The following is a 24885-nucleotide window of genomic DNA, read 5'->3' as shown; positions in this document are numbered from 1 at the left end:
GGACAGGTCTGACAGCTGATTGGCAGCTTCCTACTGCCTTTACTAACTCGTGTGGTTTTGCTTCTGTAAATGAGGTACTGCACAGAAAATGTGCTTGCAACTAATTTTTTCAGATCAGATGGTTGGGAAGGATATTGAGGGTTAGAGACAATGGTCATAGCTTTGCAGGGTTGAAGCTCAAAGCATTGATGTCCAGACATCTTAATAGATTGTGAAGTTTATAATTAGGAATAATTTTGACAAGATAATTGCACTTCAGGCAACTCTTATTTTCTTAATTTTCCCATTTTTTACACCATAAACCAAAAAATATCCAAAGTCATTGTGCAGTGAATAACTTGGACTAGATTCAGGAAATTATTCCCTCTGTGTTATTGTCAACTGTTAAGTGAAGTTAACTTGGCCATTTTATGTTGTCCTGTGACCTTATTATTTTCATAGAATACCAGATCTTTGGGAACTGAGTTTTATAATCGTTGTATTGAGCTGCAGTGATAAAGATATATATGTATTCTGGTCCAATTTAATACATAAAACTCCCAAATCCTGCAAGGTGGATTAAGGGGCAAGATAGCAGAGTGTGGATGATCATTCAAAATCTACTCATACATTGAATTAACCTACATCTGAATATGCTAAATTGTGCCTAAATTTTATTTCAGGTAACATGCATCTTTCGGTCAAATAAAATCTTCAGTGCTTCGCGTGATAAAACTGCCCTGATGTGGGATGTGGATAGCAAAGCTGGACCACTGCAGGAATTTACAGGCCATGATCTGGGTGTGACAGGCCTAGCTGTGAGCCCAGGTTTGAATATAGGAAGCTTTCATTCTCTGTTGCTATTGCTTTACTCATTAGTTTACATTTTATTGTGGGTTTGATGGTCATGATAGATTTAACTGGGGACAGTGAAGCTGTGAATTTTGTGTGCAGAAAAAAGAAAGTTAGAATGTGATTGAATACTATAGTAGGGAGGTTGTGCTTCTGTTATATAAGGCATTTTGCAGCATTCTGTAAAGTATTGTCCTTATTTGAGGAAGGATGGGGAGGGGGGTTGAAAGAAAAAGAGATGTCAGAAAAGAAAAGAAATAGAGGAGCAGAAAAAGTAAGAAATTAATATTAAATAACAAAAGAAGCAGGAAGAATGCATTTTTTGTGTGTAAGCTACCTCTTATTGTATATTTTTGATATTACCAACATAATTTTGTTGAGAGCTATTCAGTTTCTTCTTTTGTAAAATTGCGCAAGAAACTCAGCAAGGTACCTCGATGAAGGGCTCAAGCCCAAAACATTGATTATATATCTTTGACTAATATGGACACTGTTGGACCTGCTCAATTTCTCCAGCAATTTACTACAATCAAAGCATCTGCAGACTTTCTTGGTTTATTTCAGTCTCTTCTTCCCTGACTTTGTTCTTGGACCAAGAAGGCAGAGTCTCCATGTGAGACTTTCTAAAAATATGTGATTATGCTTCAAAATTACTCTTTTTTTTTTTCTGTATCATAATACTGTTTTATTTTCCTTTTAGGTGGCTTGCAGCTTTGCACTGGTTCCCGGGATAATTCTTTGTGCATGTGGGATGTAGAAACTGGAATCTGTCTCCAGAAATATTCTATTTCCAGGAATCTGGTAAGGCTAGTTAACAACTATTGCAATTGGGAAAATAACTTATGACTGCAAACCTCAGAAACTACCTTTTAACATATTTTAGAGGACATGTTGAATTGAGATACCATCAAGGTTACTCATCTTGGTTACTCGGATCACATATCTGTCCTGCTAAAGCTGGTGTATAGACTGCTAACAAAGCAAACTAGATAGTTGCAGAAAGATCAGGACGTGCCCTGTTGACACTTCACAATCCTCCAAGCCTTTCGTCTTATTGTCAGCCTTGTACTCAGCAGATCGTCAGCCTGATCCCTCACAACCACTAACCACTTACCCACAGGAGGGCTCTGATCCTTTTCTTCCTTCCAGTGTCCTGGCCCAGAAGACAAGTTTCTGATCCTTCTACACTCAAACCTAAAGACCTCTAGTTCTTCTTTTCTTTGGCTTGGCTTCGCGGACGAAGATTTATGGAGGGGGTAAAAAGTCCACGTCAGCTGCAGGCTCGTTTGTGGCTGACAAGTCCGATGCGGGACAGGCAGACACGATTGCAGCGGTTGCAGGGGAAAATTTGTTGGTTGGGGTTGGGTGTTGGGTTTTTCCTCCTTTTCCTTTTGTCAGTGAGGTAGGCTCTGCGGTCTTCTTCAAAGGAGGTTGCTGCCCGCCAAACTGTGAGGCGCCAAGATGCACGGTTTGAGGCGTTATCAGCCCACTGGCGGTGGTCAATGTGGCAGGCACCAAGAGATTTCTTTAGGCAGTCCTTGTACCTTTTCTTTGGTGCACCTCTGTCACGGTGGCCAGTGGAGAGCTCGCTATATAACACGATCTTGGGAAGGCGATGGTCCTCCATTCTGGAGACGTGACCCATCCAGCGCAGCTGGATCTTCAGCAGCGTGGACTCGATGCTGTCGACCTCTGCCATCTCGAGTACTTCGACATTAGGGATGTAAGCGCTCCAATGGATGTTGAGGATGGAGCGGAGACAACGCTGGTGGAAGCGTTCTAGGAGCCATAGGTGGTGCCGGTAGAGGACCCATGATTCGGAGCCGTACAGGAGTGTGGGTATGACAACTGCTCTGTATATGCTTATCTTTGTGAGGTTTTTCTCTTCATATTAAATGATGACTTTCTTGGATTAAAAAATGTGCAATATTCCCAAGCCTTAGATTCCAAGGCCCAACAGAAACTTAGAATAGGAAAGCACATGATTGAAATAGTTGTGGGCACTCTCGAGCTTGGCGTTTTGGGTGCACTGCAATTTCTAGCCTAAATAACATTAATAATCGATTAGGTTGGAGCAAAATAATAACTTTAAAACTGTCAGAACAAAGTGGGAAATATGAAAAAAGTGGCATCTTTCATAATCTCTGGACTTCTTGCACCTTGCAGCTTTTGAAGTTGTTTTGAAATGTACAACAGTTGCAGTGCATGATATGTCGAAGCTAACATAGGAAGCAACAGTAACTTATTGTCAAATAACCTCATTTGATACATTATTTTGGGATCTGGACACTGTTGACAATGCCAGTATTTATTGCCTATCCTTAATTGCCTTGAGAAGATGGAGGTGAGCCATTTTCTTGAATCACTGTAGTCCCTTTTGGTGAGAGCACTCCCACGGTGCTGTTCAGGATTTCGATCCAGTGATCATCCTTTTGATTCATACTGACTAAATGGTGGAAAAGCCTTGTGATTACCAGGGTACGCTCACCTGCACTTTCAAGTCGTCAAATTTATTGTCTTGCTGAAAGGATGAATAGGGATTTGTCAACTTTTCAGGTGAAGTTCTATCAGTGGTCATGTATGCTACTGCTTTACTCATTAGTTGACATTTTGCTGCTTGATATGTGGCAGCATTGACTTATTTAACATTTTTCTAGGTGACACATATCTGCTGGATTCCCACAGAATCACTTGTTCTCCAGACTTCAGAGGACAAGATGGTCAGGTATGTAAACCATGGCCCAGTTCAACCAGGATTAGATTATTATTAGATCAATAAGAAATGGTATCCAAGGTCCAGCACAACCAACATTCATGACATCCATATGCTTGTGCATATGTATTGATCAAACTTGAATGGAATTTCCTATTGATTTTAATTATCTACTTGAATGTCAGGATGCAAGTTTTGTACATCCTTGGTGGTGAACCAACTTCAGCAGTTGGAGAGCTTCTAGTTAATTTACTCCTATACTCCTGAGCAAAAGGGTCTGGAAATCTAGTGCTGTCAGTCAGGAGTTTGTACGTTCTCCCTATGTCAGGGTGAGTTTCTTCTGGTTGCTTTGGTTTCCTCTCACTCTTCAAAAATGTACAGGGTTTGTAGGTTAAATGGTGTATTTGTGGGCAGCACAGGCTCATGGGCATATACCATGCTATATGTCTTTTAAAAAATTATCTGAAATTTTAAAAAAAATAACAGAAAACGCTCAGCAAATCAGGCAGCCATCTTCTTTGCAACATTCAATTAAACTTTCTCTCATTCCAAGTTCTGACAAAGGACTGGCAGACCCTGTAGCCATATTCTGTTAGTGCAGGAGGGAATGAATCCTCAGGACAATACATGGGATGCTAATTGAGCAGGCTGTTTCGCACCGGATTGTACTGATGTTTGTTGAGTGCCATTGGAAGTTCATTCATCGAGACAACACAAGAAGGCACATACCAAGGCCTAGAGCTACATAACATGGAGATGGATCCTTTAGTCCACCATATTCATACATCATCAAGCACACATTTACACATCCAGTTGGTTCTTCCTACATTGCCATCAACTGCCCCCAGATTTTACTGTTTATCCAAATCAGTGGTTTTCAACCTTTTTGCCCTAGGCCTCAGTATAATGTTTCAAAAAAATGTATTAGCAGAAAAAAGTTATATATTCAAAGGAAGTTTCAATTAAATAATTTACTGCAAGTGTATTTCAATGCAATTAAGGTCAGGAATACACTGGAGCACATATTTTGTATTCAACTACTACTTCAATATGTCAACCTTCTCAAACACACATTCAACAATCGTCATCACTTCAGTGGGAAGCTTGACCCTGACGCTGGCTGCAGATTTTTTTTGATTCAAGGAAGTAATTTTGTTAGTTTCAACCTTAAATATCCACATTTTGTCATTTCCAGTCAGTTACACTTAGCTTGTAGCAAATCACTAACACACTGAAGTCACATTCTACTAAATAAGATGATGGAAAATGTATCAATAATACCCTTTCTAAAGTAGTCGAGCTTGGGTATTTCTTTTTGATCTTGTTAGACAGCCCATCATGGTTCCTTTCACTTTGAGCAGTTTTCACAGATTCATCATGTTGCAACTCCGATAACTCCTCTTGGTATTGCACTGGAACTTCAAATAAGTTCACCAGCAATGGCTGAGTTAACTAAGGGAAAATCCATTGCCTTTAAATCACAAAATCTATCATTGAAGTCGGTAATCAACATCTTCAAATGGTCAATAATGACATTTGTAGCAGTATTAGTTACCTCACACTTATTCAACTAATAGAATTGACTGAAATTTCTTGCAGAAATATTCCTTTGGCATAATTCTAGAAGTATTATGAATCCAAATATCTTTGTTTTTGCATCAATGACCATCATATTTGCTACTTGGAGTTGCTTGTTCAATGTATTTAGTTTCTCAAAAATGTCCATCAAGTAACTCTCATAAGCTTTGCCATCTATTGTTAGCAAGAGCTTCATTTCAGGTTTGTCCTTCAAAAAATCGCTGAGGAGATCAAACAGTTCCATAAACCTTTTTGAAGCAGTTTGTCTTTGGGGGTGTTTCTACTAAGCCGGGAAAAGCACGGTAATGCGAGGTGATGCGCGGTGACACCTCGAATCTGGCTGCACTGTAAACACATCTGGTTGTGGCTGATGTGCAGCGATTCGAGGTGCTCCGGCGTCCTACTTTTGAGGTGGTCGATGCAGGGTGATGCGAGAGACTACCTCGCAGTGAGTCACCGCGGGTGACTCACCGGAAGTCGCGATTTTTCACCCGTGGTTTTCAATTGCTCATCGGACTTCCTGGTCACCTCGCATCACCCTGCATCACCTCACATTCCTCGCATCACCTCGCATCGCCCTGCATCACCGCGTATTCATCGCTCGGTAGAAACAGTTCGGGTAGTCCTAAAATGCGCGGTGATCCGAGGGACAAAAAATCGCGGTGATGCGAGGTGTCCTTAGTATAAACACACACTTTGACAACCACCTTACTTCAGTGTGCTTTCTCACATGCTCTGCATGCAATTTTATTGACAACAGATGTTCACATTAGGCATTGGGTTTGATGGCATTGATACACTTGATCACAGAATTCAGTATCTCATGTAGAACAGCGAAACTTAGTTGCCAAGAAAGTTTTCTCAGTGGATAACACAATGCACAACCAATGTGTTTGGATTTTCATCCTTCATTAATTTTGAAATCCTGTTTTGATTTTTTTTTTTTTAACCCATCATAGCAGGTGCACCATCTGCAGCACAAAATACAATATTTCCTTTTGGTATTTAATTTTCTTCCAAATCATTTTTGAGCTTGCTGTGAATGTGAACTCTTCTTGAAACTCTTCCTGATCAATATATCTCACTTATGCCAAAAACAGAGCCTCACTGTCCTGTACGGTAGATTCATGCAGTTGTATTGAGAATTTTTGTGATTTCAACTTCTCAATAAGCTATTTTTAACATCTTGACCCATGTCATCTATTCTGTGGCAGTCAGTACTGTTACTCAACGGCATTGCTCGGACATCTTTATCAACCTTTGGCAGAACTGTTTTGAGAAAGAATGATATTGTGGGTTTAATCTGTTCCTTACCAATCGTAAGATTCTTCCCATGTTTTGCTATCAGATGAGAAATTTCATAGCTATCTTCAAGGGTACGATTCAAGGCTGTAGTTTGTGCAGCGAATAATGAAGTGATTTTTGATCTATTTTCAAACTTTCAGTGATTTTTAAATATTCCAATTTCAAATTGACATGGTTAGGATGTTTTACCCTCAAATAAGCTTCAAGAGAGCCTGATTTATTTATCAAAGTCTGTTGGTATAATACAGCAGGTATAAACCCAAACTTCAAGAACTCCACTGAATATTGACAAACCTTTTGCTTGCTTGGCCTATTCATTTTGAATATACAACAGCGCAAGCTCCCTGAAACAGAGCAATCAATATTTTATTGTCTTAAAATTGAAAAATGTAATAAAAATAATGATCGAATCAAAAGAAGAATACTGGCCCCCCATCAATATGCTAGTGCTCAAAGATATATACAGATACAGGTCTCACTCATTACTGAACTGAAAATGTAAAGGGGTATGGACGGAGACTGATTGTTGAGATAATTTGGAATTCTCATCACCAATGAGATAATTTGGAATGGATGATAATAAGACCGGTCAGAAAAAATATAATTATAGTGTTAACCAAGTTAAAATAAGAGAAACAATGGAGAATCAACAAGCTCCTTTCACACTTGCATCCCACTAATTTGGCTGTTCATTGTCCTGGGATAGGAATGGAGGGGTTGGCTTTTTACACTTGACCACTCCTAACTGGCACTAAACACTTTCACACTTGCAAGGAGCCATCCCTGGGGTTAGGACTGTTCTATCTTCTACTGGTGATGTCATGACGCATCGACCAATGGTGGACCTGCCCTAAATCCTGATCAATGTATTGTGATTTTATATTTGAACCAAATTAATCATGCCTAATTATAACATAATTAAGATTTATGCACAGCACAGTATGAGCCCTTCAGCCCTTGTTGTGCCAACCTATATAAACCTTTATAAGGGATCGTGGGAAAGTGCTAGCAATAGTGGACAATTTTTAAATGGCATGAGAAACTTGGTAGCACTATAAGTGCTCAATTTATATAGTGTGGGAAAGTTGATAGCGCTATAGTGCACAATTTATAAATACCGTGGGGATAAAATGATGGCGGACCTGCCCTCCAAGAATTCCATGCAGCAGAGAAAGGGCTGTATGCATGGTTGCATGCACAGAGCATTCATAGAGGGGTTTCTCTGCTACATGGCCTTCTGTGAAGTCAGGTCCGCCATTTGCTTTTTCCCCCACAGTCTATAAATTGTGTGCTATTTCAATCCCACAATGCAATTGCCCATTTCACACTTACGTGATTGCAATGCCATTGTCTGCAGATGCCAAGGATTGTACTAGGGGTCGAGGCTGTCAATCCACAACGTGAGATGATGCCGACATTGAGCTGATTTTGCTTTCACACTAGACACTTTAAAGGCCAATTGGCAGTTAATACCTGGGATCGCTTGCAAGTGTGAAAGGGCCTAACAGAGAAACATTGGAAGAGCAAAAACGTGTTATGAAAATAAAAAGAACAGTGATTTTACCTAGAAATTACCACAATTGTACTGTACTGGTAGTGTTGCCAAGTTACATCTTTCACACCAACATAACGAGTTTATTTTTTCAAACCACCTTTTAAATTATTTCCCAAAGTATTCCTATGTCCCACTGAAATATTCTTCAGCCCCACCCCCCATCAAAATATTCCTATGCCCCACTGGCAGGGCGTACACCCCACCTTGAGAATCTGTAATCCAAATGCTAGGTTCAATTTTGCAGTAGCCAATTAACCTGTCGACTTGCATGTCTTCAGGATGGAGGAAGCCAGGCCACCTGGAGAAAACCCCACAGTCAGAGGAAAAGTGAAAACTCCACCACAAACCACACTAGAGGCCAGGATTGAATTGGGTCACTGGAGCTGCACTAGCAACTGTACCACTCCAAATCACCATGACTTAGTCTTGTACAGTATTTACATGGTTGACTTAGGTCAGAATCAGGTTTATCGTCATAAATAAGTGTCACAAAAGTGTGTTGTTATGCGGCAGCAGTATTGCGTATTAAAGTGAAAAATTGCAATAAATTACAATTTTGTACATACAATATTGTGTCCATTCAGTAATCTGATGGCCGAGGGGATTAAGCTGTTTTTGTAATGTTGAGTGTGTGTCGTCAGATTCCTGTATCTCCTTCCTGATGGTATCCATGAGAATAGGGGTTGACCTAGATGATGAGAGGCTCAATGATGTTAGAAGCTGCTTTCTTGAGCCTCTGCCTCTTGGGTGTCCTTAATGGAGTGAAGACTGATGCCTATATGAGGTGCTAACCAAGCTTACAACCCTCTGTCGTCTTTACCTGTCCTGTGCAATGGCACTTCCATACCAGACAGTGATGAACCAGTTAGAAAGCTCTCCACACTACACTCATAGAAATTTGCAAGAGTGTTTGGTGACATACCAAATCTCCTCAAACTTCTATTGAAATATTACCACTGGCATGTCTTCTTCTTTAAATTTATTAAAATCCCACGCTTTATTTAAAATTCCGCGACTGTGGGGTCTGTGCCCAAGATGGCAGCATCATGATTGGCAGTAACCACGAGGGGGTGTAGACACCAGGGAAGCAGATGACTTGTGCGGGGAACCAGAAAATGAGAACACCAACCCCCCCCCCCCCAAAGTTTGAGGGGGAGAAGCAGAGGAGACAACCCACAGGATGGTAACCATGGCGGCTGACCAGTGAGGGGTTCTGTGGCTGAAGGAACCCACAGAGGCTGTGAGCTTCTGGAGACTGTGGTCAAGGGACTCACACTAGGCTGGAGACTGGCTCAAAACTGGCTGAAGGGGTACCAGGTATTGAAACTGGGATGTGAAAGGGCGCTGAGGGCACTGAAGGGTTCGTTATTGTATTAGAGGTTCAGATCTGGAGCTCAAGTTGCCAAGGGTTTGGACTAGACTGAGGCTGCGGAAGCACTGGAACGAATCTATGGACACTTGGTGACTCTGGGGAGGGGAACTGTCTTTTCCTTCTCTTTCTCTGACTAAGGCACTTCAGGCAATTTCTACCGATGGTGAATCTGGCAACCTTGTAGCAAACAAAAGCAATTTTGTGTAATAGGACACTGTTTTTATTACATTGAATCTTGTTCTTATTCATGATTATATCAATCTACTATATAGGTCAAGATAGGTCTTCAGAGATAACACCCAGAAATTTAAAGATTTATCTGTTCTGTTCTATTCTAATTGAATGTCTATTCAATGGTGAGACCTTGACAATAGGAAAGGACCTGGCAATGCTGAAGCAGCTACTGGGCCTAGAATATTACCCTAAGAAACACCTGCAGAATGGTCCTGTTGCAGTGAACAGTGTAATTTCAACCCTGATGGAATCTTTTCCCCCTTATGCACGTTGACTTCCGTTTTAACTGAGCAGTATGATGCCACAATCAGTCAAATGTTTCCTAGATCTCAAGGGTAGATATTATTGTCTTTGTTTTTAATTGGGGTTGTTGGTCTGTATTTGAATGGAGACTCTGTTGCCGTCTAGTTTCAAATAGTCTGGTGAAACTCACTGTGCATTAGCAAGCAGGTGATTAAGTGCCATTACATAGCACAGTTGGTAAGGAGTACAGCAGACAAATCGAAAGATGCGTGTAGTGTGATTGAGAGCACTTGAGACCAGAGAGAGTACCACACGCTTTTATTCAGTAAGAATAGCACACACTAGTCTTTGGACTGAACTGGGGTTTTGGCGGGGATCCAGGGTTTATAATCAGATATGTGGGGGTGGAGTTGGGGGAGGAGCCAGTCCTTACTTAGGATATCACATCAGCAGTGAATCCCTAGTTCACAACATTCACCCCTTCCTTTAGAATGAAGCCTGCAAGTGAAACAGAGAACATGGTATAGTCATAGAAAAAAAATTTACAAATTCAACCTGTCAGGAGGTCTGGAGATGCAGACAGAACACCGTAGTGCAGGCGGGCTCTGGACTTCCTGCTCCTCCTGTGGTTCGAGGACCTCGGGGCGTGGGTGATCCGGCTCTGGTTGAGGGGTAGCTGGAACCACTTTCTGAGTCATCTCATCTGAGCCCCTTGGTGTTTCCCAGGGTACCCTGGGTAGGTCCGGGCTCCCCTGAGGTAATGGACCCTCAGTTCCAGTAGGTGCCATGTCCCTGATTGAGACAGTGTCCTATCTGCCATCTGGGTATGCCACGTAGGTGTAGGTGGGGTTGCCATGGAGTAGGTGCACTCTCTTAACCGGGGGTGGGTTTTGCTCCTCCTTGCATGCTTTCAAAGCAGCTCTGGTCCTGGTACTGTAAGCCAAGTCGAAAGAGTGGTCCCTAACATGACTTTCTCTTGGGGAAAAAAAAACATCAGCTCATGAGGAGTCACATTGGTCGTCATGCAGAGTAGTGACCTAATGGAATGAAGTGGAGTGCTATGGGTAGGACATCCTGCCAGTGTGAGTCTGGAAGTCCTTTGGTCCGGAGGGCCAATTTTACGGCCTTCCAAACCATAGTGTTCTCATTCTCAAACTGTCTGGTCCCCCGGGGGTTTGTAGCTGATCATCCTGCAGGATGCGATGCACAACAGCAGGAACTGATGTAGCTCCTTGCTCATAAATGATGAGCCCCGGTCATTATGGATATAGCTGGGATATCTGAACAGGGTGAAAATGGAGTTTAGGGCCCTAATGACGGCGGGCATGGACGCGTCCGAGCAGGGAATGGCGAACGGGAAATGAGAGTACTCATTGATGACTGTAAGGAAGTACATGTTGCCATGAGGGGAGGGATCCCTTGAAATTGACACTGAGTCATTTGAAGGGGTGGGATGCTGTTATCAGGTGCGCTTTGCCATGATGGTAGAAGTGTGACTTGCACTCAGCGCAGACCTGACAGGACCTGGTCATTTCCATGACATCCTCAATTGAGTAGGATAAGTTGCATGCCTTGACAAAGTAAGCCATTCGCATGATGCCTGGGTGGCAGAGCTCATTGTGCAGTGACCACAACTGGCTGGTGTGTGAGCAAAAGGCACAGATTCCTTTAGACAGGGCATCTGGAGGCTCATTGAGGGAACCAGGTCGGTAGAATATATCATAGTTGTAGATGGAGAGTTCAATTCTCCACTGAGCAATTTTATCAGTTTTGATTTTTCCCTATTTTGTATTATTGAACATGAATACTACCGACTGCTGGTCTGTGAGGAGTGTGAATTTTCTGCCAACCAGGTAGTACCTCCAGTGCCTGATGGCCTCCACAATGGCTTGAGCCTCTTTCTCCTCTGATGGGTTCTGAAGCTTGTGAGCTTGTTGGGTCCTGGTAAAAAAAAAAATGCAACCGGCCTACCCACCTGATTAAGGGTCACAGCCAGGGCTACGTCTGAGGTATCACTTTCCACCTGGAAAGGTACATTCTCGTCCACCGCATGTGGCCTTCATAATGTGGCTTCTGACATAGTTGAAAGCATTCTGAGCTTCAGCTGTCAGTGGGAAGGAGGTGGTTTTTAAGAGCAGATGAACCTTGTCTGCATATTGAGGTACCCACTGGCATAATATGAGAAGCAGCCCAGGCATCTCCTCAGAGCTTTCATGGTCCTCGAGATTGGGGGTTCCAACAGGGTGTGGAGTTTCAACAGAGGGCACATCTGTTGGGGTCGGGGCGAATGATGCCATTCTCCAACACTTAGCCCAAGATGGCTAAACGTTTAGCTCTGAGCACTCATTTACTGGTGTTGTACGTGAGGTTTCTGGCCTCAGCTGCGTGGAGAAAATCCTGGAGATTGGTGTCATGGTCCTCCAGAGAGTGGCCACAAGTGGTGACATTGTCAAGACAGGGGAAGGTGGCCTTCAACTTAAATTCGTCTACCATTCGGACCATCTGTCTCTGTAAGATTGAGACCCCATTTGTGATGCCAAACAGAACCCTCCAGGACTGATGGTCTCCCATCGGTGTTGGGATTGTTCTCGGAACGAATTAGTAATTGGTGGTAAGCAGCTTTAAGGTTGATGGTCGAATAAACCTTATACTGCGCAATTTCATTTGACCATGTCTGAAATACAAGAAAGTGGGTATGTGTCCAAAAGTGTAAAACGATTAATGGTTTGGCTATAGTCAATTTCTAGCCTGGACTTTTCTTCCCCCTTTACCACAACCACCTGAGCTCTCCATGGGCTGGTACTCAGCTTGATGATACTTTCATTAAGTAGTCACCGTGTCTCAGCTTTGATGAATGCCTGGTCCTCTGTGCTGTAGCGCCCGCTTTTCATAGCAATTGGTGCTTAGATTTGGGAACAGTGGAGGTGGAGAGACCACAAGAGGCATCAGAGTTTTGGGGGCTTCTGTTCTGAACCGTAAAGGGAGGAAGAAGGCCAGAATACTCCAGGGTTTTTTAAAATGACACAAGAAGTCAAGACCCAACAAAACCAGTGCACTTAAATTCTTAAGTACGTACATTCTGAACTTACAGAATTTCCCCCTCTTGCAAAGATAAATGGACCATACAATGTTCTTGAATATTTACAGACTGTGCAAGGGAACCTTAAAAAAAGTATGATAATTAGAAGGATACATTTTAAGATTTTGGATCATCTCTGCATCCATGAAGCTCTCAGTCGAGCCTGAGTCAATTAAACATTTCAGTTTATGTCCATGAACCCTCACCTTGATCGTGGAATTGTTCAGTTGGTGTGGTATCTCCAGGTCCAACACCATCGCTGCCAGGACTCTGGAGATGCAGTCATTCCCCTCATTGGGGTTGCTCCCCTCATGCATATTGTCGTGACGTCAAGATGGTGTGGGCCACCAGGCACAGCAAGATAGCTGCTGTCCTATTGGTGCCGATTTTTGAAATCCAGCAAGATGGCAGAGACCACGCAGTTCAGCAATATGGCCATTCCCCCTCCTCATCTGATGAAGATGGCACCAGTTTTGAAACACGGCAAGATGGCTGTTGGGGTTTTCCGTATCACTGCCCTCACAGGAAGGCCATGGCGCACACCAATAGCATTGGGAGGTCTTGGAATTGGGCTTTGGACTCACTTCAGTCAGCTCATTGGGTGTCACGCATGCGTTGGACCTCTCAGCACTTCCCCTCGTCCTGCAGACCTTGACCTAGTGCCCCTTCTTACCACAACTGATGCAGATGGAGCCTTTAGCAGGACATCAAGTTCTTGGGAGCTATTGCCAACTGCAGAAGAAGCATCATTTGGTGCTGGACACTGCCGCCTTCACGACTGATGCTGGGTGCGGAGTCGCTCCAGGAACCAGATCATCCTGGAGGTCGCCTTCTAAGTTATCAGCTCCCAGGTGGGCCATCTCCAGTGACTTGGCTAGTCACACGTTGTCAGACAGCGCTGCACTGCCTTGCTCCAACAACCATGGCCTGATGTACTTAGACATCATGACACCAACAAGAGCATCCCAGATTTGCTTGTCTTCCCTTTCTTGGGCTGTGCCGTCTTCGTACCCGCAGTTCCTCGTTACTGCTCATAGGATGAGGGCAAAAATCTTCAATTGGCTCTTCAGGCCAATACTTTGGTTGTGAGAGCTGAAGCCTTGCTAGGATGACATTTTTGGGCTTTATGTAGCGAGCCTTCAGCCTTTCGACAGCCTACTTGTACGTAGTACAGTCCCTGATGATCAGGAATCCTTTAGGTCTGACGCGCGAGAGGAGTGCCGACCTCTTAAGTTCATCTGTGGAGTAGACCGTGTGTGTGGCCGCCAGGTACATTTGGAAGCTCTCCAGCCAATATGTGAATTCCTCCAAGGCCTCTGGGGACAGAGGGTCAATTAGGAGCATCTCTGGCTTCAACAGAGCTTCCATCTCCTTCTTTACTGAATAAAATTGTAGCTTGACTGAGAGCACTCAAGACCACAGAGAGTACAACATGCTTTTATTCAGTAAGAATAACACATAATAGTCTTTGGACTGAACTGGGGTTTTGGCAGGGATCCAGGGTTTATATCAGGGTATGTGGGAGCGGAATCGTGAGAAGATCCAGTCGTTAGGACATCACATCAGTAGCGAATTCCCAGTTCACTACAATACAGCTACTCCTTTGAGGATGTGGAGTATTTAAATTGGGAGGAAGGATGTTGAATGAGTTTGAAGACGTATGAAGCATTGTTTGGAGGCACTAAAACGTTATATGAATTTGCAGAATTTCATAGCTCCCCTATGTATTCTTTCAGAGCATGAAAAACAAAGGTTTAAATAGAAGATTTCCAGTCAAGTCTCAACTTCTGTTTTTTTTACTCTATAGTTACTTTTTGGGTAAAGTTTGTCCTTTAGAACTTTACTGCATAATAATCTGTAGGCCCTTCCAGGTGGACCAAATGCCCTTGTGCAAAGGCGAAGATTATACCCCCTTGTGGCTAAACACTTACACCGAGAGCACCTCTGAGGTACTGATGCCAACCCTCCTTGGGGCGCTCTGCCAACTCACCTGAATATACAGCCTCAGTAAATGGGTGTTTTGGGGCGGGCTAATAACTCCATCAGCCCATGCCCCAACTCCCCGCTGCCTGACAGCCCCTGCCCACTGGGGAGGGGAGGCCGCTGGGGGCAGCTGGTGTGGGCTGTGACAGTCCGACTGACTGCTCCGGTACCTCACTGGGCCACTCTCTGAGGCTCAAAATGTGACATAGCAATGGCGGTCTTCCTTACCCATAATAACCCACGCAGCTGGAACTGTTCTGGGAAACAGAGCGGTTCCACCTGCGTGGGGAATTATAGGTAGGGAAGATGGCCATTGCTATGCTGCATATTTATGAAAGGTGGCGCTGCGGCACCAGTCGCCCCACCTTCATCAGATCTGGAGGGCGTTACAAGGCACCTCTGGATATGAATGGGATGTTGGAGCAGCCTTTTAGGGCTGCTGCCTGAAAGATGAGTTCTTAGCTTTCAATCCGCTCCTGTCGCCGGCTTCAAGGTGGAGGGTTCATCTGAAATGGCCTTGTGATTCCTGCTGTCGGTGAATTAACACAGCAACTTGCCTGTTTGTCTTTTGTCAAATAAATTTGCTTTATATTTCAAAAGAATTATGACGCAATGCCTCATTATTTTTGAAAAGTATGAAAAAGATCCACAAGCCATAAGTTCTAAGGAAACACAGTTTGTTACTAATTCATGTTACTACTTAGAGCTGCAGCACGGAGCAGGTCCTTCTGGCCCATGAGTCTGCACTGCCCAAATGCACCCGTGTGACCAATTTAACTACAAACCTTGTATGTCTCTGGAATGTGGGAGGAAACCAGAGCACCTGGGAAAACCCAGGTGGATATAGGAAGATGAACAAACTCCTTGTAGTCAGTGCCGGATTCAAACTCTGATCACTGGCGCTGTAATAGCGTTGCACTAATGGTTACACTAACAATGCTGCCCCTCTATACTAACTATCCTGCCCTGAAAGTACAGTCTGATCTTGAGGTTTGGAATTGGGAATTGTCTGTAAAAGATGAGGAAACTGAAATAATCTAAAAATGTATTTTTTTAAAACAAAGAACAGAAACCAACTGTTTCTGCACTTCTCTTTTCCATTTACAGGATCTGGGATATTCGTGAGCTCCAGGTGACCCATACCTTCCCCATGAAGCAGTACATTCAGACATGTTGCGACACCAGTCCTGATGGACGATATTGCATCACCTGTAGCAACGGTTTTGGAAGCGAGGGCTGTGAGGCCACAGTACGTAATTACCAGTTTAGTGTAGATGATGGAATGCAAATGGTCAGACAGAATATTATGCTGTTAAGCTGTAGAAGACCTCTTCTGAGCTGTTTAGGTTTCATGACAGGAATAGAAAATTCACATTATAGAAAGAGGCTATTTGACCCATCTGGTTTATACTGGCATTGGTTCAAATAAATCAGCACCCACACTTTTCCTTGAAACTATATAAATATAGTGTACAGGTAGTCCCCGACTTACAACCTTAATGGGAACCGAACAATTGGTTGTATCTTAGAATGGATATGTCGGAATTTTGCTCGCGATCTTAAAGCAAACTTTTTAATCAAATCTTTTCTTCATCGTCTATTTGACAATAACAACTTAAAGCTTCCTAAATTTGTCAATCAACCATGGCAAATCTTTCCACATCTTGGCCCATGCTTATCTTGTTAGTTGGCATTCCGGGGTCCCGGGGCTGGTTGTGACCATCTTCATTCCTGTACTCATGCGCAAGTTTTCAGTGTGCTTTTGTATTGGAGTTCAGTTGGTGGATACTTGAGAATTAAGTGCCCTGATGATATTGAATTTGCGCCCTTAACTCGCGCGTGCGCCAACCAAACTCCATTATGTGAACCCAACATGCATGCACCAACTGAAAACTTGCATGTGCACAGGAATCAAGATGGCCATGTCCAGACCATGGACACCAGGACAGCAACTAACAAAGTAAGTATGCACATTTTGGCTCCTACGTGCCCTGTATCCCTGTTATAGTTTGTGAAATACGGCAAAAACTGTGTAAATTTTACATTATTTTTATATATTTTTAAAATTCGGTCGTATGTGCGGATGGACATAAGTTGCATAGGTAGCAAATTGGGGAGTACCTTTAGTTTGTTTTTTCTCACTTACCTAATTTTTGATTTGCTACCCATTGAATGAAGACATTTCTCCTTGTCTCAGTCTTGAATGGCCAACCCCTTATTAGGGACTGTTTCCCTAATTTTAGGCACTCCAGCCAGAGGAAACATCAGCGCTATATCTACTTTGTCAAATTTGTAGATTTTCTTTTAGATTTCAAGAAAATCACATTGCATTATTATAAATTCTGAGCAGATTAACCTGTATGACAAACCCACCATCTGATGAATCAATTTAGTGACTCTCAATTACATGTCCTTCTCTTGCAATCAGTGTTCCATCTCCAGTCTTGTCAGGGCTCTATATAAATGAGGAAAAAAATGTCTTCCTTTTTCTTTTCTCTCTTCCTTTGTCTGGCATCTGCCTCTGTCTGTCATACTTCACCTCTCCCAAGTGCATTAATTGCACAGCACAGGTCTGGTGCACTGATACCTATCTTGCTGAGACTGGTTGACTGCTCTCAGACACCTCATTCTATTGACCCCTTCCACAGGACCCCACCATCACACATCAAGCCATTGACTCCAAAACCATCTCCAACCTCATCACCTTTGGTCACCTCCCTTCCATGACCACCAACTTCATTCTCTCCCACCCACGCACTGCCCATTTCTACCTCCTGCCCAAGATAAACAAACCCCACCATCAGGGTAGATCCTTTATTTCTGCCTGCTCCTACCCCACTGAACTATTTTCATCCTACCTTGACTCTATCCTTTCTACCCTGGCGCAATCCCTCCCCACCCTCATCCACGACACCTCACATGCCCACCACCTCCTCAATGACTTCTAATTTCTACAAATAGGACTGCCTCATCTTCACGATGGATGTCCAATTCCTTTATACCTCTATCCCTGACACAGAAGATCTGAAAACATGACCAATAAGCAATGTCATAATTGTAGGTGGAGAGTTTGATCCTCCACCTAGAAATTTTGTCATTTTTAATTTTTCCCCTCTTGATATTATTAAACATGAATGCAACAGATCGCTGGTCAGTGAGGAGCCTGAATTTCCTCCCAGCCACATAGTGTCTCCTGTACCTGATGCCCTTTACAATGGCTTGAGCCTCCTTCTCTACAGAGGGATTCTGGAGCTTGTGGCTTTATAGGGTCTGGGAGAAAAATGCCACAGACCTGCCCACCTGGTTAAAGGTAGCAGTCAGAGCTACGTCAGAAGCGTCACTTTCCACTTGGAAAGGCACATTCTCGTCCACCTCATCCACTGCATGCATGGTGGCTTTCAAAGTGTGGCTTTGGACACACTTGGGGTTCAGCAAAGAGGGGAAAAGTAGTGCTTTTTAAGAGAGGGTGGACCTTACTCAAAGCTTTCATGGTCCTTGGAGTTGTGAGCTCTAGCAGGATGCTATCGGAGTCGGGGCTGATAGCACCATTCTCCATCATGTAGCCAAGGATAGCCAGTCATTTCGTCCTGAACACACACTTGCTGGAGCTATAAATGAGGTTCAGGGCTTTCGCAGCGTGGAGAAAGCTCTGAGGATTGGTATCATAGTCATCCAAGGTATGGTGACATTATCGAGGTAAGGGAAGATAGCCTTCAACCTGTACTCGTCCACCATTTTGTCCATCTGCCTCTGGAAGATAGAAACTCCATTGGTGATACTGAAAGGGACCCTCCGGAATTGATAGAGATCTGGGATATCTGTGAGCTCCAGGTGGACCCATACCTTCCCCATGAAGCAGTACATTCAGACATACTGCGACACCAGTCCTGATGGACGATATTGCATCACCTGTAGCAACGGTTTTGGAAGCGAGGGCTGTGAGGCCACAGTACGTAATTAAGGAAGGTGGCCTCAAATGCCATAAAGGGTTGGTCCTTGGATTGGGTTGGCAACTGGTGATAGGCAGCCTTCAGGTCATTGGTTGAATAGACCCAATACTGCGCAATATCGTTCACCATGTCTGAAATTCGAGGTGGGTGGGGGTATGCGTCCAGGAGCATGAACCAGTTAATTGTTTGGCTATAGTCAATTACTAGCCTGGACTTGTTTTTCCCTTTTTACTACCACCACTTGCGCTCTCCACGGGCTAGTGCTAGGTTCAATTAATTTCTCACTGAGTAGGCGTTGGGTCTCAGCCTTTATAAACTTCCAGTCAGCAGCACTGCACCGCCTGCATTTTGTGGACAGATTTGGGAAGAGGTGGGGGGTTGATATTGAGTGTGGAGAAGCTGTATGTGGGCCTCCATTCTGAGCCGTCATGGGAGGGAGGGGACCAGAATATTCTAAGGTCACGCTTTTAAGGTGATACAAGAAGTCCAGACCCAACAGTATCGGAGCACACAAATCATTAGGTACATACAACCAAAGTTTTCAGAATTCCCCCCACTTCAAAAGACAAATGTACAGTACAATGTTCCAGAATATGAGTAGAGTGTGAGTGAGACGCTAAAAATATACTGTAGTGGCTACTATGGTAGAGCTACTAAAGAAATACAAACATTACTCTGACTATGCCAGAGTAGTCAACTCAAGACTGATTTATTCAGGGTTTACAGGCTTCTTCTATATACTGTATGTCCCGGGCCCCACGGGACAAGGTGGGTCGTCACTACGAGATTGCTACTGATCTACAGGACCGGCAGGTTTAAATCTAGCCTTGTAAGTGTCCCGCACCTTCTGGCAGGAGAAGCTCTACCTTCTACCAGCTCAACTTTCCGTTCCTCGGCACTCAGTATACCTCGCGTGTGGTCCATTAGGTGAGTAGGCAGACATCTGTATTAGGGTTCCGCACGCCCACTGAACCGTGCCGGTGACAGTTCGCATTGCTGCGCTGTGCACCCGCTCAGCCTGCTACATGGCCGCTACATCATATGCAATGCCCATATTATGGTTCTGCACACCCCTAGAACCGTTCCGGCGACAGTTCATGTTGCTGCACTCTGAGCCCGCTACACAGCCGCTACAATATGGTAATTAGGAAACAGTTTAAGTTTTTAGTTCTGAACGGTCTGAGAGTCTATGAAACTTTCTGTAGAGTCAGTGACAATTAAGCATCTAGTTGAGTGTCGTTTACCTTGATAGTCACCATAGTTGATGTGGTCTATCTTGTCCAGGATCATGGACACTAGGACCCTGGAGACTCCATAGTCCTCTTCTCTTGAGTGGCCTCCTCCTTCCTGATGCGTTGGCAGGCAGAGTTGTGTTGACCTCGTGGCACGGCAAGATGGCCACCTTTCCTCCTCTGAAGATAATGGTGCTAAATTTGAATTATAGAAAGATGGCCGTCGAAACTTTTCATGCTGTTTTCCAACTGCCACCTTCCTTTGGTGAGTAGCGCAGCAGATTGGCTCTGGCGAGCTCGGGGCCAGGGGTGATTTCTTGGGGCTGGAGTCAGAGCCAGGAGCAGGCTGTGGATTTCCCTGGGGTTCCCTTCACGCAGCAGACCCTTGCCCATTGTCCCCTCTTACTGCAACTGGAGCAGATTATGTCCTTAGCTGGGCACTGAGAGTGAGGATGCTGCCTTCTACTGCAGAAGATGCACTCCCTAGCATGGGAGGCAGCTGCCATCAGGGCAGGAGTAGCGAGGGCTGCCGATCCTGGGAAGGGTTCACTGGGGAGAGTGTTGTCGTTGGCTTCAAGGTTGTCTGTCTCGAGCTGGTCCTGTTCAAGGGACTTGGCCAGTTCAGCATGGCTGGGGTGAGGTCTTTCTTACCCGATTACAGTAATCACTGCCTCAAGTATCTTGAGCCGACTCCCATGACCAGGGTGTCCCGGATCTGCTCTTCTTCATGAACGTGGCCGGTGACTGTTCTATACTGGCATTTCTTGGCAAGAGACCACAGATCAAACAGGTAGTCATCGCTGCAAAATGAGTAGATGCCTTGCTAAGACCTCGTTTTGTACATTAAGGTACCAAGCCTTCAATGCCTCAACAGCAGCCTCATAGGTTGCACAGTCCCAAATGGCTGAATACCCTTTTGTTCCTACCCTGGAAATGAGGGCCGACCTCTTGAGCTCATCGGAGTCAAACACGTCCTTGGAAGCATTCAGGTAGGACTGGAAGCAGTTCAGCCATTATGCAAACTCCTTGGCAGCATCTGGATACAGAGGGTCGATCAAGAGCATGCTTGGCTTGAGTAGTACTTCCATCTTTTTGCTATTAAGCTAATAAAATTGTGGCCCGAATAAAAGCTCTCACAATTGGAAGTAGAACATAGGCTTTTATTAGCTTATAACAAAGGGTAGGGTCTTATAATGGTCTTCAGTAGGGCTCCGGGTGTAGGCGGGAAACCTGGGTTATATATGGGTAGGTGGGGGAAGAGCCTAGGGGAGGAACCAGTCATCAGCACAACCCATCACCAGTGAATCTCAGTTCACTACAAAGTCCTCTAGCATTATTGCCTTCCCCATTTGTCTCTGGCCCATAACTCTCAGAAGGGAGGTTTGAATCTCTTAAGTTTGAGCAGCATCAATTATTTTTGTAAATAATAAATATTGAAATAATTATTGTGTTCTTCAAATGTTGCCCCATCTTTTAAATCTTTCACAAAAACACAATAACAATGGAACTTCATTATTCCTGCTTTTTAGCCGGGCAGGAGCAAGGGGGACACGGCGGCCCCGGCCTCGGTCGAGTGAGGCAGGCGGAGGCCCCGATCCGGGCAGAGAGTGGGAGGCGGCGGCCCCAGTACGGGCACAGAGAGAGAAGCAGCGGCCCCGGCCCCGGTCCGGACGAAGGGTAGGCGGCAGCGGTCCCGATCCGGGCAGGAGCAAGGGGGAGACGGCGGCCCCGGCCTCGGTCGAGTGAGGCAGGCGGAGGCCCCGATCCGGGCAGAGAGTGGGAGGCGGCGGCCCCAGTCCAGGCACAGAGAGAGCTGCGGCGGCCTCGGCCCCGGTCCGGGCAGTATGGACCGACCTAGGAGGGGAGGCAGGCCCCTCCAGCCCGGGTAAGAAACCTGCATAGGAGAAGGCCACTCCGATATAAAACCTACGACCCAAGGACCTCGCTGCCACGTCCCAGCTTGCTCGGCCACGGCACACGAACCATGGGTGTAAAGGGTGGGGCCAGTACTGCGCGCACTGCACTCCACCTAAAAGCTCCTTTGCGCAGGCCCGAGGACAGGTCCACGTCCTCCCCCTCCACGTCCTCCCCCTCCACGTCCTCCCCCTCCACGTCCTCCCCCTCCACGTCCTCCCCCTCCACGTCCTCCCCCTCCACGTCCTCCCCCTCCACGTCCTCCCCCTCCACGTCCTCCCCCTCCACGTCCTCCCCCTCCACGTCCTCCCCCTCCACGTCCTCCCCCTCCACGTCCTCCCCCTCCACGTCCTCCCCCTCCACGTCCTCCCCCTCCACGTCCTCCCCCTCCACGTCCTCCCCCTCCACGTCCTCCCCCTCCACGTCCTCCCCCTCCACGTCCTCCCCTCCACGTCCTCCCCCTCCACGTCCTCCCCCTCCACGTCCTCCCCCTCCACGTCCTCCCCCTCCACGTCCTCCCCCTCCACGTCCTCCCCCTCCACGTCCTCCCCCTCCACGTCCTCCCCCTCCACGTCCTCCCCCTCCACGTCCTCCCCCTCCACGTCCTCCCCCTCCACGTCCTCCCCCTCCACGTCCTCCCCCTCCACGTCCTCCCCCTCCACGTCCTCCCCCTCCACGTCCTCCCCCTCCACGTCCTCCCCCTCCACGTCCTCCCCCTCCACGTCCTCCCCCTCCACGTCCTCCCCCTCCACGTCCTCCCCCTCCACGTCCTCCCCCTCCACGTCCTCCCCCTCCACGTCCTCCCCCTCCACGTCCTCCCCCTCCACGTCCTCCCCCTCCACGTCCTCCCCCTCCACGTCCTCCCCCTCCACGTCCTCCCCCTCCACGTCCTCCCCCTCCACGTCCTCCCCCTCCACGTCCTCCCCCTCCACGTCCTCCCCCTCCACGTCCTCCCCCTCCACGTCCTCCCCCTCCACGTCCTCCCCCTCCACGTCCTCCCCCTCCACGTCCTCCCCCTCCACGTCCTCCCCCTCCACGTCCTCCCCCTCCACGTCCTCCCCCTCCACGTCCTCCCCCTCCACGTCCTCCCCCTCCACGTCCTCCCCCTCCACGTCCTCCCCCTCCACGTCCTCCCCCTCCACGTCCTCCCCCTCCACGTCCTCCCCCTCCACGTCCTCCCCCTCCACGTCCTCCCCCTCCACGTCCTCCCCCTCCACGTCCTCCCCCTCCACGTCCTCCCCCTCCACGTCCTCCCCCTCCACGTCCTCCCCCTCCACGTCCTCCCCCTCCACGTCCTCCCCCTCCACGTCCTCCCCCTCCACGTCCTCCCCCTCCACGTCCTCCCCCTCCACGTCCTCCCCCTCCACGTCCTCCCCCTCCACGTCCTCCCCCTCCACGTCCTCCCCCTCCACGTCCTCCCCCTCCACGTCCTCCCCCTCCACGTCCTCCCCCTCCACGTCCTCCCCCTCCACGTCCTCCCCCTCCACGTCCTCCCCCTCCACGTCCTCCCCCTCCACGTCCTCCCCCTCCACGTCCTCCCCCTCCACGTCCTCCCCCTCCACGTCCTCCCCCTCCACGTCCTCCCCCTCCACGTCCTCCCCCTCCACGTCCTCCCCCTCCACGTCCTCCCCCTCCACGTCCTCCCCCTCCACGTCCTCCCCCTCCACGTCCTCCCCCTCCACGTCCTCCCCCTCCACGTCCTCCCCCTCCACGTCCTCCCCCTCAAAAGATGCTCACAAACTCAAGCTAGCATGCTGGAACATCAGAACCATGCTAGACAAGGCTGACAGACACCGACCTGAACGTCGGTCTGCCCTCATTGCACATGAACTCCTCACACTTGACATCGACATAGCCGATCTCAGTGAAGTCCGCCTGGCAGATGTAGGCAGCCTCCAAGAACGCGGCGCAGGCTACACACTCTACTGGTCTGGCAAGCCTTCGGATGAACGACGCCTATCTGGTGTAGGCTTCATGGTCAAGAGCTTCATTGCCTCCAAACTCGAAAACCTTCCGACAGGCCTCTCGGACCGAATCATGTCCATGCGACTCCCCCTTCAAAACAAGCGTCGCATCACCCTCATCAGTGTCTATGCTCCAACCCTCCAGGCGGAACCAGCAGAAAAGGACAAGTTCTACACCGACCTGCGCAACCTCATCCAACGCACCCCGACAGCCGACAAGGTTGTCATCCTGGGCGACTTCAACGCTCGTGTCGGCAAAGACTCAGAAACCTAGCCAGGAATCCTGGGCAAGCATAGCGTCGGCAAGTGCAACGACAATGGGCGCCTCCTGTTGGAGCTCTGCGCAGAACAGCGGCTTGTCATTACAAACACCCTTTTTCAGCAGAGGGACAGCCTTAAGACCACCTGGATGCATCCCCGATCCAAACACTGGCACCTCCTGGACAACATCCTGGTGCGAGAAAGTGACAAACGAGATGTGCTCCACACCAGGGTCATGCCCAGCGCGGAATGCCACACTGACCACCGACTGTTTCGCTGCAAGCTCAACCTTCACTTCAAGCCAATGCCCAGGAACAGTAAAGCCCCCAGAAAGAAGTTCAATGTTGGAAACCTGCAGTCAGACGAAGCGAGAGGAAACTTCCAGGCAAACCTCAAAGCAAAGCTCGACGATGCAACCCGCCTCACGGACCCGTCCCCTGAAACCCTCTGGGATCAGTTGAAGACTACCATACTGCAATCCACTAAAGAGGTACTGGGCTTCTCCTCCAGGAAAAACAAGGACTGGTTTGACGAAAACAGCCAGGAAATCCAGGAGCTGCTGGCAAAGAAGCGAGCTGCCCACCAGGCTCACCTTACAAAGCTGTCCTGTCCAGAGAAGAAACAAGCCTTCCGTCGCGCATGCAGCCATCTTCAGCGCAAACTCCGGGAGA

General features: G+C 46.9%; 1 protein-coding gene across 7 annotated transcripts in view; it reads left to right on the top strand.

Annotated features, from left to right (window-relative positions):
• Nucleotides 1–24885, top strand: part of wdr31 (WD repeat domain 31) — a 58625-nt gene that overhangs the window by 11080 nt on the left and 22660 nt on the right. For 4 of the 7 annotated variants that reach the window (XM_069934047.1, XM_069934029.1, XM_069934040.1 and 1 more), the window contains exons 5-8: nt 663–807; nt 1532–1632; nt 3489–3556; nt 16001–16444. In XM_069934047.1, coding sequence (XP_069790148.1) covers nt 663–807; nt 1532–1632; nt 3489–3556; nt 16001–16322 — 636 coding nt within the window. In that variant the 3' untranslated portion in view covers nt 16323–16444. Of the gene's footprint in view, nt 1–662; nt 808–1531; nt 1633–3488; nt 3557–16000; nt 16445–24885 lie in introns of those variants that run through there. The other 3 variants (XR_011356403.1, XM_069934064.1, XM_069934076.1) reach the window with 2 other exon arrangements.

This window comes from Narcine bancroftii, chromosome 1, assembly GCF_036971445.1.
Source record: "Narcine bancroftii isolate sNarBan1 chromosome 1, sNarBan1.hap1, whole genome shotgun sequence".
Taxonomy (NCBI): Eukaryota; Metazoa; Chordata; class Chondrichthyes; order Torpediniformes; family Narcinidae; genus Narcine; species Narcine bancroftii.
Note: the sequence above shows the minus strand (reverse complement) of the source record. Positions and strands in the feature narration are given on the sequence as shown.